Source organism: Xiphophorus maculatus, chromosome 16, assembly GCF_002775205.1.
Source record: "Xiphophorus maculatus strain JP 163 A chromosome 16, X_maculatus-5.0-male, whole genome shotgun sequence".
Taxonomy (NCBI): Eukaryota; Metazoa; Chordata; class Actinopteri; order Cyprinodontiformes; family Poeciliidae; genus Xiphophorus; species Xiphophorus maculatus.
The window spans coordinates 4,324,521-4,339,412 of record NC_036458.1 but is presented as its reverse complement, the minus strand read 5'-3'; the positions used below and the strand labels follow the sequence as shown (position 1 = coordinate 4,339,412).

The 14,892-nt window shown below is 37.0% G+C and overlaps 1 protein-coding gene across 1 annotated transcript; it reads right to left on the bottom strand.

The window, feature by feature from the left end:
* Window positions 1-2,978: 2,978 nt before the first annotated feature.
* LOC102236865 (perforin-1-like) lies at window positions 2,979-9,683 on the bottom strand. The gene is made up of 5 exons (XM_005810138.2): window positions 9,543-9,683; window positions 7,369-7,905; window positions 6,082-6,220; window positions 5,780-5,991; window positions 2,979-3,924 (listed from the first exon to the last, which is right to left on the bottom strand). Exons 1-5 carry the CDS (start codon window positions 9,608-9,610, stop codon window positions 3,045-3,047), a joined length of 1,836 nt encoding a protein of 611 aa, XP_005810195.2. The 5' UTR covers window positions 9,611-9,683; the 3' UTR covers window positions 2,979-3,044.
* Between the last annotated feature and the right edge of the window lie 5,209 nt (window positions 9,684-14,892).

Here is a 14,892-nt window from a genome sequence, read left to right as displayed (position 1 = left end):
AAAAGAAAAAGAGATGTGTAAATAAAATAGAAAAGCACCAGTAGAATGTGAACCATACACAGTGACAGTTGTACCACCGTTGAAGAACTGAAGGTGACCTTTATTCTTCCTTGAACAGATTAGAATAGGTCTATGGTCTATACAAAACATGTTCATTACATTTTTTGTTGCAAAAATCATTCTCAGTCTGCTCAGTTCAGAATGAGCTGTTTTAGGGCCTCTGTCACTTTAAATTCATATAAAATGCTGCTGGCCACGCCCCCAACTCAATGGCTGCAAACAGAAGGAGAATTATAATCATCTTTGAACATTATACAAACCAGGGGCACCTGCAGGATATTACAAAGGGTACGCGCAATACCACCACTGCACGTGACCCACAAGGGGACAACCACATCTCACATGGTGTGTCTGAGACCTCCAGAGGAGGTGAAGCAACAATGTTTGCTTAATTTCACATTTTTTTTGCAAATGTTTTGACTAGATTTAACTGTTTAACCCACAGTCTTAGCTTGACGCTCAGAAAGAGTGCAGCAGATGTCACTGTCGGCCAATCGGGTGACCCGTCCGCTCTTCAGTTCGAGAAACTGCAAAAAAAGGCTCATAAACGGCGATCCTGCCAGAACCACGCACACGGTCAGGCGGGAACCAAACAACCGCTTAGAACTAAAGGAGGTTTCAAACTTCGCTCATTAATTTTTTGCTTGCAGAAAAAGCACCAAGCCGCCAAATAAACAAAAGTAAACTGACCAATAACATTTAGGCTTTGGCGTGCCCACCCCTACAGACTCACAGAGATGTGCGCTACGTGCAAGATGTTTTGACACAAAAGATATTTTTTTTCTCCACAATTTTGTTAACAGCAAAGAGGCTTAGATAACAAAAGATCCCCAAACTCTTATTTTTTTACTTGAAGGAATATTTCAAGGTACGCAGAGTGTACACAGCCGTACAGCTGCAGGCGCTACTGATACAAGCATCTTTTCTGAATCGCTATGTCAACAGCAGAACAGTTGACTTTTCCATACAGCGGGAAAACTAGTTGACTAAACATCCTGGAGCTTCACTTGGGTTGAAAGGTAACGGGGCCAGGCTCAGCTGGAGTTGCTAGGCAACAGTGCAGCACCAAAAAACATTAAATTGTTGCTAAAACAGTCCGAGTATTTTTTCAGATGTTCTTAGAAGCAGTAGAGACTCAAATGGAAGTACAAAAACATGCAAAAAGTGAATCTTTGATTAAAATAAGGTGCACAACTTCACTATAATTTTATAAACTTCTTTTTATTAATAATGCTTTGCAAGGGTTAGTACAGCATAATTCAGCAGCGTAGAATATTCAAAAAATAAAAATAAATCAGTTTAACCTAACCTGTCCTTCAATAAAGGTAAAAGTGAAGACAACAGCAATCACATTATTCTAATTATTTGTAATAATCAGTTACCATTTCTGTAAGAAAAGCAGACAATGTTGATACATGACTTTGGCTATAGTAGGTTATACAAAAATGCTTATGCTTTATTCTTTAATTATAAGATGTACGGAAATAAAGAATGGTCTCACCTGTTTTCAAAAGGGGATGTTAGGCCATGCATGATGACTTTTTGTAATGAACAGAAATGAAAAATAAACAGAAATGAGTGAACAAAATATATCTGAACCAACACATGAGAAAATCACAAAAAATAATCCATAAATGGACCGAAATTACAAAAATCAGAGTTTAACAGATGGTGAAACATTTGTACATTTGTCCTGGGTGAATTTATGTTTTCATTACACCTACAGGCAAGCAAAGTGTGCTTATCCTTCTGTCTGATTGCCTCTACATCTGGGGCCGTGTAATTATTTATTTATTTATTTATTTTCTCTTTTTTTTTTTAAAGAAACAATAGTTCCTAGCTTTTTTTCTGAAAACATTGTCATTTAAAGCAAAGGGTGCAGATAATAAAACAATCTCAGCAATTGAGAGCCAGCAACTTTAATTAATCTCACTGCAAAACCACAAAATTTTAGCAAGTGTTTTTGTCTAGTTTCTAGTGCAACTATCTTAGTAAACTTGAAATAAGACAAAACTAACTTACAAGTAACTTTTCAGTAAGCTATAGGAGCTTGTTTAAGTCAATAATCCCTTAAAATTGATGAAATAGTACCATTTCCACTGGCAGATCATTTCACATAACATGAGAAAAATGTCTTGTAATAAGTGAAATAATCTGGCAGTGGAGCTAGCACTTTTTCCATCAATATTAAACTGGACGTATTATGCAAAAAATTGCGTGATGTACTTTTTTGTACCTTCATTTGGTTCTTTGCTGCTTCTTAAAAGATCAGGCCACTCAGCAAGTTTTTTTTACAATGAGTTAATGTTTATTGTGTCTGGAAAATGGGCCTTTTCAAACATCTCCGGAAAGTAACGTCACAAATCACAAACCCAGGCCTGTTACCTAGCAACCCCAGCAGAATTCCACCTGTCACCTAGCAACCCGAGCTCAGCTCCTCCATGGTTGGGCAGCTGATTTTACTGCTGAATGTGCTGTACAATGGCTGTTGGAAAAGGCAAGTGTTTTGATGTTGATTTACCACGCAGAAACAACTTGCTGCATTTCTGTTGGTTTTGCAGGAGGCCCCACTTCTGCTTTTTAAAAATGTATGGTTGCACATCTGTTTGCACCCATTTTCATGTGTGAGTGTAAATGTTGAGTTTGGAGGAGTGGCCAGCAGCAGCCTATTTGGATTTAAAGTGACAAGAGACCATGAAACAGCTCATTCTGAACTGAGCAGACTAAAATCTAAGAATGATTTTGTGCAAAAAAATCTAATGAACATATTTTGTGTAGTCCATAGAGATATCCTAACCTGTTCAAGAAAGAATAATAGGTGACATTTCAGGAATTATTGACTTAAAACAAGCTCCAATATCTTGCAGAAAAGTTACTTGTAAGTTAGTTTTGTCTTATTTCAAGTGTATGAAGATATTTGCACTGGAAACTTGTCCACAAGTAGTTGGTATAATTTTGTGTTTTTGCAGTGCTGAACATTTGCCTTATTTAAGATAATATGTTTGCCTTTTAGCAGTAAGACTCTGGTTTTTCCTAAAAGTTAACTTTGCAGACACGGATTCGTTCAGAAACACTCCCATCTCCAGCAGCATGGCTTTGGGAATAGGAAGGGCGTGACGAGACACGTAAAGCTTCTTCAGGCTCTGATTCATCGGTGTAGGTTGATACTCTGTGCATAAAGCGCCGGTCAGACTCGGAGCACATTTCACTTCCAGTTTGAAGTACAGCCGGCCGTGGTTCATGTTACAGACGTCCACCTTGATGCCGTTTTGCAGAAGCGGCTCGCAGGATCCCAAGAGGTCATCGTCCCAGCCATGATCCTGGTCCCAAACTTCAAATCTCACTTTGTTTTCTACAGACAGATCTTGCGAACCCAGATCAACCACCATATTCCAGTTTGGGTTGTTGTTATTGTTGATGACTTGTGAGCGGTGTTCTTTTTTATTGTAAAAGATTTTCACAAAGCCGTCTGTGGATGTGAAGTAGTCTCCCCACAGACCCGTAGCCCTCTGTGCGGTTACAATCAACCGGGCCATGCCTCTCTTCTTCGGGCAGCAGTCCTGGTTCACCGCTTCATCGTTTTGGCACTGGCAGACGCACTGATCCCTCGAATCTTTTCTACAACGCTCGGTGCAGTTGACCACCAGACCTTTCTCCAGGATGTAATGGGAGATGGCTGAGCGCAGGTTGGACCATGTTGGTGATTTAGGAGGCAGGAGTTCATGCAGAGCGCCCAGGGAATACGAGATTATATTAGGGTTCTGTGGAATCGAATCGAGCCATTTCTTGTAGGCCGATGGGTCTTTATCAGCAGAGAAGAGGAGGTCTGGCTCTGTAGTATGGCCTCCTTTGATTTCTGTAAACCTGTCGAGAAGTCAAAGATTATACAGTATAATCTTTTTGTAGTAATAAAACATTGCACAACGTAACCTTTGTGTAAGCAACATCGCAGTTAAAAAAATGCTATAAATAACTTGCATAATGCTTATCCTTTGATAAAAAGTCAGCTAAAAGCTAAAATAGACATGAAAATAGACGAGGTAAAATTGACTTCTGTAGATTGTCATGAAATGTGGTTTTTGCCGCAGGACTAAAATGGACCTTACCAAGCTCCGCCCACAACCGACCCACGTGACCGCAAGTCTCACAAGCAAAGCCTCGCGACGCGTTGTTTCTATGTAAACATGACTCGATTAGTGCATCATTTCTATCGGATTTTCACAATATATCAGCTACTACAATGGACAGAGGAACTAACAAGTTCATGTCATCATCTGGGAGGAGGTTACTGGTTTTCTTCCAGTCACAAGCTGGTTGCAAACCTGAGGCCAGCAGGTGTCAGTCAGTTATGGTAGATCTGAAATTTGGTTTGATGATATCAATATGAGAAGCTACAAACTGATAGGAGGAACCAAAGAGCTCTGTAAAGGTAAAGGCAAATCTTCTGAAGTTGGGATATAATTAATTTTATTTCACATAATTACCACGGTAGAAGCCATTTGTTTGTTAAAATTATATGAAATATATTTGTTCTATGTGATGTTTGCTGTGAATGACGTAAACTCACAAACGAACGAGGTAATTAGTCCAACTTTTAGAAACTACAGCGGCTGTAATGCGCCACAGCAAAGGTAAACAAAGGTAAAATAACCCGAACAGGTGATCAACTCAAAACCATTCCTACCTTTTTACTCTCTCTCTCTCTCTTTGTAGTTTAAGCACACCTGTTACCGTGGCAACCGCCTGCGCCCCGTAAGACGAGCAAAGATTACGGTAAAAACAAAACATTCAGTCCGCTAAGATATCAAGTTTCCAGGCTTGATATTTATTTCTCGATTATTAATCAGCGCTCCCCTGAACACAGCGACGGTTGATTGACTAGCTGTACTTGGTGCTAACGTGGCTAACACGAGTAACAGTTTAGTCCAAAGCCTTTTCTGCTAAAATAAAATCTTTAGTGTATGTCAGATACAGACACATTGCATATTGATCTGTTTAGCTAACGTAAGACTGTGTAGCAGACAGGCTTCAAGGTGTAGAAGTTGTATCAGTTCTGCCATTAAGCTGCACTTAGCTAACGGGAAGCTAAGTGTGTTTGTGAGACGGCCACGCACGTGACCACGTAGAATGGGCATCAGCCAATGAAAAGCGGCCCCTCTGGTAAGGTCCATACAGACAGGAACTTGGAATTGTGTTTAAAATAACATACCCAAATGTAATTTAGTTTTTCTCAGCAATTCAATATCTCAATAATATTGGTATCAAAACAAAGCAAAAACACAAAATCTTACCAAGAATTTTTGTCAACTTTCTAGTGCAAACATCTTAGTACACTTCAAATAAGACAAAACTAACTTACAAGTAACTTTCCAGCAAGATACAGGAGCTTGTTTAAAGTCAAGAATTACTGAATGTTAGTAGGAAATACTAGAAAATACCACTGGCAGATTGTTTAACTTATAACATTTTTTTTAAGTAAAGTAATCTTCCAGTTGAATTAGTATGTTTTTTTTCATCAATATTAAAAATATAATTGATCTAAAACACCTATATTTTACTGAAAAGTTACTTTTAAGATAGTTTTGTACTAATATATTTGAACAAGAAACTGGTAAAATTTGTTTTTTGCATTGGAAAAGAAACACATCATACTCCAATCGGAAGAAATGTAAGAACAATACCCTTTATTAGTTTAGAAAAGTGAATGAATTCTCTGTACCTGTCGCTGAAGAGACTTGAGAACGCCGTCTTGCTCTGTGATTTCTCTACGTCCTTCTTGCAGTGTTTTGATTCAGCTTTTACCGTGACCCTGAAGCTTGCAGACGCCTCCACCATCAGGCACATCTGCACCTCCTCTGCACTGAGGTTCTCCAGGCTGGCCTGACATTGGCGAATGCTGGTGACAGACTGAACATCTCCACCCAACTTCACCTGCAGAGACACATTTTACAGACATATTTAACAAATTTAGCCTAAAAACAGTGCGGCGATGATAAAGTCTGATGCATGGGTTTGTGTCACCTTGCTGATGTAATGGGTGCCGTAGGTGTCGATGAGTTTGTAAAACTGTTCCTTGCTTTCAGAGCTGTACACCCGAGGAAGCTGTTTCACCGCTTTGCTGAATTCCCTGTGCAGCCTGGGCGAGTTCGACACTCGGTAGCTGATTTCAGTGAGGCAGAAATAAAAATAAACAGTGAAACAAATGTTTTGCAAACAAAATATTTGGGCTGCAACGAATGATTATTTTAGTTATTGACTAATTTATCAATTATTCTGACAACTATTTGATTAATCGGATATGAAAAATACACCTTCTGCTATTTTTATATTTAAATTTTTTTCATACAATGCTAGAAGTTCATGTCTTGGCTATTTTTGGATTGACCAATTAGTAATTGAATAGCAAAAGGTACCTAAAAAGAGACTTTTTAAAGTTTTTTTACATCATTTGAACCAGATGAAGCTAAAACTGCAACTTGAACAGTTTTGGGTAGAACATATTTATAGACAAAGTTTTTTTTTATCTTAAAGGCAAATTTTTATATTTTTGTACAGTTTTAGCTAAATTACTGCTTCAGCAAATGGTCTTTTTTTAAAAGTTTGTGTACTTCGGTTAGCGAATAATTGATTACTAAATTAGTTGACGACTAGTACTCCAGTTGAAGCTACAATATGTGACTTTTATTAATTTTTTTTGACATGTGTGTTGAAACTGTCACATTGTAGTGACAGCATAGTATGAGGCAGATAGTCCTCATACTATGCTGTATATCGAGCTCTCCTGCCTTCTCCCAGTGCTAACTAGAAACAACCAATCAGAGCCAGGAGGCAGACCTTAGTACCGTCAGTCATTCTTGTGCACACGCCACCCATCTGAACCCTCTCCCTCTTTGCTACTACAGCTGGTTCACCACAACACAACAGAGTCTGCCACGAATGCTAATGCTAGTTAGCATAGCCACAGATGATGGTGGATAACTGTTTTTCCTGTATCAGTGAGATGTTCTCTGCCATTAGCACATTTAAAACACGTACACCAGGATGATTGACAGTGCTAAGACCCTCTTCCTGGCTCTGATTGGTTGTTTTTGGTCGGGAGTTGTTCGTTTATTCAGCTGGTGGAGGATATTGAGCTTTTGATAGATTATCTGTCTCATATACTATGACAACATGGTGACAGTTTTAATAAATGTTGCATGCTGCAGCTTTAATGATTAATAAAATACTAAATCAGTTGACGATTATTTCAGTAATTGATTAATCATGATTCAGCCCTATTAAAAAAAGTCTGCCTTCTCGTTTTCCTACCTGTAGTACTCGCAGGACATGCCAAGGCTTGAGAAGCTGAACTTGTCATTCTTTGTTTTCGCCATGGAGTAATCGGCTACTTTGGAGTTGGTTCCAGCCAACATCAACGACGCACCCGTTTTTATAGTTTGAAAATCTAAGCTTACTTTCCAGTTGTTCTCAACGGAAGAAGAAGTGGAGCTGACCAGAGACTCGCTGGATTTGTGCAGCTTGGACGACACCTGGGAGTTGCAGGACTGCTTGGCCCTCCAGTCCAGCACGGACAGAGGCAGCTTCTGCTTCTTGTTCTCCATGAAGGGGTTGACGCACAGGGTGCATTTTTTATCCTTGCGTCGCCATGCATCCATGTTGAGCACGAAGGCTCCTTTGCGCTCCATGGTGGTTATATCAAAGCCTTCGCCTGCCAGATTGGTTCCCGGGGCGGTATCTGCTTCCTGACACTGTTTGGGTGTCCCATCGGTGCAAACGCCTGTGGTACACTGAGGGAGGCACAGCAGAACACCGGCACTGATGCACACATGCAACAGCAGCATGTTTCTGTTAAAAAAAACAAGCAACATTTTTATTTGACAACTTAGCTTACAAAGCCATCAAAAGGAATAGAAAACTGGACTGTTATCAATTGTTTGGTTTTTGGTGTCTTTCTTTTAAAAATCTCTCTGTCATGATCCCTTTGCTATGGTTTTCTTAGTATTACAGCCATACGAAGAGAACTTTTTTACTATTGTGAAGTCATAATATTAAAAGACTAAAGGCATACAAGAATCGTTATGCAAAAAGAAAACCATAATATTATTAAAATAAAGTCAAAATATTACAAGAATAACGTCAAAATATGAAAATAAATTCAAAATATTCAGAAAATAAAATCTAAATATTACAAGAATAAAGTCATAATATTCCGAGAATAAAGTTAAAATATTACCACTTGTAGAACTACAATTTCATTTTAGTATTTTAACTTTAGTCTTGTAATATTTTGACTTTATTTTTGTAATTTGGTAATTTTATTAGTGTGGCCATTACACTCTCGTACTTTACAACCAAACCTGAACATGTTTTTTTTTATGCAAACAACTTTTCCTAGAATGTTTTTACTGATGGTTAAATAAAAAGTTTAAATGTATAATTATTCCTGCTTGTTGTCATTTAACTCGGCAGGTAATCCCTGAAGTGTTTCACAGATACAATAACAACATGCATTATCTGCAGCGCTGTTCTTTAAAATGACACAATATTGATGTACTAATATTTAGAAATATACATAAAGTAGGCACTTTATAACAATTTTATTAGAGAAACCATTCAGAAAGTATGTTTACTTTCAATACTTCAAATATTTTTAAATGCAAGTCCTTTTACTCAAGTAAAAATATTGACTTTTGCTTTGACTAGAGTGCATTTTTGTTTTTGTTTGTATTTTTTCTTAAGTACAGTGTTTGAATACCTTTTCCACCACTGATTCTGGCATTGTTAAAGTAAGTTTATTTATAACAGACCTTTAATTGTTGCTTAAATGCAGATCTGAGCTGAAAATGACACCAACGTTTTTCACATGTACTGTGATCTTTAGCCTGATTGAGTCTAGTTGAGCATTGGTCTCATACTGAAACTATGATTTCTGTCATTCTGCACTAAGCTAAATGTCAAACCATTGGATTTGGTGAACAGACTAAATATGTAGCCTTGATTTTTTTCATCTTTATTTCTAACAGGAAACCATTTTGAGCCAACAGAGACGGTTTTTAAATCGTGTCTAATCTCTGAATCTTTGACTGGCAGACGACATGCAACCACAACTAAGACTCTTCGGAGAGCTTATCTTTGATTTAAGTTGCTGTTTCACTTTCAGTCACTGTTTAGCAGTTAGAATGTAAAAACATATTTTAATATAGAGGCAATAGAAACAGAGTGTAAATAGTAAACAAAATGTCTTAGTTTCTATTTAAACACATTATTTGATTGTATTATTATCAACTCCCACCACTCTCTCTCCAGCGTCTTGTTTTGTTTACAACTGATAAGTTCTCGAAAAATGCCAAAATATTATTATTTTAAATATTTAAGCAAACATAATTTTGGAATTTGACACTATTACAGCTTTTAATCATTGTGTTAGTTAAAAATGAAATGTTTTTAAATGTCAAACGTTCATAGAGAAAGTACGGACTTACCTTTGTGCTGCATACATTACCTCAGCACTGAGCGTCAGAAGCAGAGCTGCATTGTTAAAATGTTGCATGGATGCACTATAGCCCCTTTTGAAAAGTCGTTTCTCACCTGGTTTTGGTCTGTGACCTTAGGTGACAAACACAGGAACATTTATTTGCATTGTGTTAAACCACATGGAAAGCAGGGGGACTTAACAAGTACACCACCCTCAGTCACATCATGGTAAACGCCAAGACGCTTGTTAATCGCTCAAAAATTCTTAATATTCACTGGAAAATGATCATGCAAACACTTCTGCAGTGTCAAATGACGTACATGATGTTGGCTTTTTTAACTATATGAGTATTTTTCACAAAATAAAGTATTTATTTGAGACACACAACCTATTGCTAAAGGGGGTTTAACAACAAAATAATAGAGAGACACAAGCCAGAGGATGCAGAGATGCATGTGTTTGGTTTCGGATAGACGTTGCTTCATCCAGATCAATTCTCATGTTGTTTTTTAAAGAGCCGCACATCCGGACCACTGGAGGCTCTCGGGTTAAATTATTACCAATAATTTATAACAGGTAATAAATACTTAGATTTACAGTAACAGTAAATTAATCCAGACCAGACGCTTTTAATGTTGGATTTTATATGAAAGATGCACATCCATCAACAAATCATCCATTCATTAGTTCATCCATCCATCCATTAGTTCATACATTCATTAGTTCATGAATTAATCCATTAATCCATCCATCAAAAATTGGTGCATCCATCCATCCATTCATTAGTTCATCCATCCATCCGTCCATTCATTAGTTCATCCATCCATCCATCAAAAAATTGGTCCATCCATCCATCCATCCATAAATCTATTAATCCATCCATCAAAAAATAGTCCATCCATCCATAATTGAGTCATCCAACCATCCATCCATCCATTCATTAGTTCATCCATCTATCCATTAATCCATCCATCAAAAATTGGTCCATCCATCCATCCATTCATTAGTTCATTCATACATCCATCCATCAATTAATCCATCCATCAAAAAATTGATCCATCCATCCATAATTGAGTCCGTCCATCCGTCCATCCATCCATCATTCTGCAGCGCTGCAGAATGCTGGATGGATCCATCTGGATGGATGGATACGTAATGATACGTAATGTGTGACCCAGATACGGAGGCCTCAGTCTCGGCCGTCTTGGGTTCGATCCTGATCTGCAGACCTTTTGCTGAACATCTTCTCTCTCTCATCACCCACTTTCCTGTCTGACCAGTCTCAAATAAAGACCAATAGAGCCAAAAAAAAGAGGTTCATCTTTCTCTCTGTCCTTTTATCTTTTACATGTTCATGCATGTGAACTCAAATCATTATTTTTCTCACCTGCTTTTTGTTTTGTGGGTTTTGGAGACAAAAGAGAGATACTGAAAGACATTTATCTGCATTGTGTTAAACCACATGGAAAACTGGGGCATAGCAGGTACACCACCTCTGGTCATACTGTGTCAAAAGCTGAAAAACTTGTTAATTGCTTAGTAATTCTTAATATTCACCGGCGAATGTTCATGCAAACAGATATGCAATATCAAAGGATTTTGTTTTTACAGTTGCAGGATATTTGACAATGCTAACGACTCTTTTTGCTACATAAATTTACATTTTTTTTTACATTTCCGCTGGTTTTTTCTAATTTATCGTTGGTAGGTTGGATGACCTCCTTACCATCCCCCTAAACTTTCACATATTCTCACTCTGACTCAAGTTTCTAAATGACAACACTCCAATCAGAAGAAACATGGAGGTAAAATTAAAATAATACTTTTAATCTGTTCATTGTTTTCTTTATTTGAAATTAATCAGTTTCCACAGAAACCCAAGTCAGAGCAAAAGCCGAACCACATCTGATTAATGTGCAATGTTTGCTTTGGCCAATTAGGGATATGGTTTTTTTTTTTTTCTGTTTCACAGAATCACCAGTCATCTGGTTCAGGAAACAGACGGAGGGGATAGTGGTAGTGGGGTCTGATTCATCCAAATCTTCAACGTCTTTACAGAGAATTATAGGCCATAACCTTCTAGACTTCACTCACAAACTGAAGTTTAATACATTATTATTAAAACCTTTTTATTAACAAATACCCCATGTTTTGGGAACAATTTTTCACTTATAAAAAGGTTGTGTTTTAGAAAGTGTTCAAAATGAGTTCATGGATGATTATTATTATTATTATTATTATTATTATTATTATTATTATTATTATTATACACTTGCCATTACATGGTTAAAATTGTACAGAAAAGCAATAAGATGATTCAAAGTGCTTTACATTATGAAAACATTAAAAAGTAGATTATAGTGGTAAAATGAAGAAAAGAAAAATTGGATTATAGACAACAAATATTTTACAGTTATTATTAATCAAAGGCAGCTCTAAACAGGTGGGTTTTTGTTTCAGCGTTTTTGCTGTTTTCTGGACATTTGTTACAGATTTGTGGTGCATAGAAGCTGAATGTTTGGTTCTGGTTCAGGGTATGCAGAGTAGACCAGAACCAGAAGACCTGAGTGATCTGGAAGGTTGATACAACAACAGCTGATGTGATTTATAAACTAACAGTAAAGTCAGTTTAGAACAGGGGTGATGTGCTCTATCTTCCAGGTTTTAGTCAGAATGCAACCTGTGAAGACACTGCCGCAGTAATAAATGAGACTAAAGATAAACTCATGTATGAGTTTCTCAAGATCTTGCTGGGACATTAGACCTTTAATTCTCAAAATGTTCTTCAGGTGATAGAAGGCCAACTTTGTAACTGTCTTTATGTTTCTCTGGAGGTTCAATCTGAGTCTATACAGAGACTTTGGGGCTGCTCAGTAATTTGTCAAGTAATTTCCAGCTGTAATGGCTTTGGTTTAAAAATAATAAATTCATATCATTAATAAATTCATACAGTTTTTGGAATGGTTATAATCTTCAAGCTAATTTTATTAGCTTGAGGGGAAAAAAGCTAACCGTTTTCCAAAAGGTTAGCTTTTTAAATCTACTAAAATCACGTTATTACAATATAAAACAGAATTTCTTTTCTTCCTTTGAAGACAATGTTTCCTTTATTTTGTATTTTTACAGATTGTGTTTTTTCTGAGAGTCGTTCCTGACTTCTATGTATCTTTAGAACAGTACTTAGAAATCTTTGGAACGGTAATAATCATACAAAACCAATTTTGTACATTTTTTGTTCAATTACTCCATTAAACAACCTCATGGACTGCACCTTGTTAGTGTGGTACTGGGTTATCTGATATGTCCATGTGTTTCCTTTTTAAATTCCTTTTTAAAATGGAAATTGTTATTGTTAGCCATCCAATTACTCAAGTAAGAATAAAAACTATTTGGTAATTATTTGGTCTTATCAAGTACTGAGTAACTGATCAAATTACCAATAATTTAACATTTATAAATTACATCATCAGACAGACCAAAATAAAACATCTGAAATTTAGGTTTAGACCTAAATTTAAGTCGTTTATTTAATTACAAAATACCAGAATCAGGCAAAAGAAGCATTTTTCCAAATCAATTTATTTCAAAATAAAACAGTTTGTGTGTCTGGTGAATTTTTGGTTAAAAGTTAAACCATCTCGTTCTTCATTCAGTGAAGTTACTCAGAGTGGGGAGGGTACCCAGAAATTTTACTTAAGTAAAAGTAGCGATTCAAGTAAAATTAAAAAGTACAATGTAGTAAAAATACTCCTAAAAGTAATTTTTCCAAAAGATTACTCCAGTAAATGTAACTAGTGACCACTCTACGGAGCCCTCTAGGGGACATGGGGATTTTTTTTTCTTTTGCGTTACCTCGCAAAACTTTTGCGTTCCCTCGCAATACTTTTGCGTTACCTCGCAAAACTTTTGCGTTACCTCGCAAAACTTTTGCGTTCCCTCGCAATACTTTTGCGTTACCTCGCAAAACTTTTGCGTTACCTCGCAATACTTTTGCGTTACCTCGCAATACTTTTGCGTTACCTCGCAAAACTTTTGCGTTACCTCGCAAAACTTTTGCGTTCCCTCGCAATACTTTTGCGTTACCTCGCAAAACTTTTGCGTTACCTCGCAAAACCTTTTGCGTTACCTCGCAATACTGTACTGGTCAGTTATGCAGCATAATTGAATACTGCAAGCCTTTCCTACGGTGGGCGCCGTACTTTATGCTTTAATATAAGGTTATGTGAGGTTTTTCCGTGAATGTTAGTATCTTTTTGTGAAATATCTGAAGTTTTATATCTTTCTTTAGGATAGAAAGGCACCACAAACCTACGATATAAACAGAAACCTTCCGTAAGTAGGAAAGAAATAAAAATACATTATAATTTGGACTATTTCTGAGTAATTATCGCGGGTAATAAATCATCTGACAGTTTTGATTGTGTCTCTGTTGTGTTCGTAGTCTGAATGGTTTAAAGAGCTGCTTTCAGTGCCGCTCCATCTTCGCCTTAACAGACATAAACATACAGTAAAAAATAAATCGATTTTCAATCAGTGTTTTGCACCAAACAGTTAATAATAATAAACAAGTTTTCACTGAGGCTCTGTAAGAGCCATATGAATGAAATAAGTAGTTATTGATATGACAGGAGCAGCGGCTTTGACACTTAGGTGTGTCGACGTGGGAGTGACGTCACCAGGTATGAATGGGAAGGATACTGGCTTTGTGTGTATTAGGAAGCGGTGAGCGGGGCGGTCAGTCCTTGCAAAGTTTGGAACCTGATCATCAAAATGGAATAAATCGATAATTGTGACAGAACAAAGAAATGGTTTGGAGCTGATTGATACACGGACAGATGAGATTCCCCGAGTTAACCCAGTGCGGCCCTTTACCATCATTAGTTTGTCGTGTGTTTAATAATAAAAACTTGTTAACAGTAAAAACTGTTTGGTGCAAAACACTGATTGAAAATCGATTTATTTTTTACTGCATGTTTATATCTGTTAAGGTTAAGATGGAGCGGCACTGAAAGCAGCTCTTTAAACCATTCAGACTACGAACACAACAGAGACACAATCAAAACTGTCAGATGATTTATTAACCGCGATAATAACTCAGAAATAGTCCAAATTAGGATGTATTTTTATTTCTTTCCTACTTACGGAAGGTTTCTGTTTATATCGTAGGTTTGTGGTGCTTTTCTATCCTAAAGAAAGATATAAAACTTCAGATATTTCACAAAAAGATACTAACATTCACGGAAAAACCTCACATAACCTTATATTAAAGCATAAAGTACGGCGCCCACCGTAGGAAAGGCTTGCAGTATTCAATTATGCTGCATAACTGACCAGTACAGTATTGCGAGGTAACGCAA

Bases quoted from the DNA above. Each gene is read 5' to 3' on its own strand.
- LOC102236865 (XM_005810138.2), bottom strand. From the start codon at position 9,610: ATGCAACATTTTAACAATGCAGCTCTGCTTCTGACGCTCAGTGCTGAG. The intron at 7,906-9,542 runs GTAAGTCCGTAC...TTTTTTTAACAG, and splicing joins GTAATGTATGCAGCACAAAG to AAACATGCTGCTGTTGCATG. The intron at 5,992-6,081 runs GTGACACAAACC...GTGTCTCTGCAG, and splicing joins GCACCCATTACATCAGCAAG to GTGAAGTTGGGTGGAGATGT.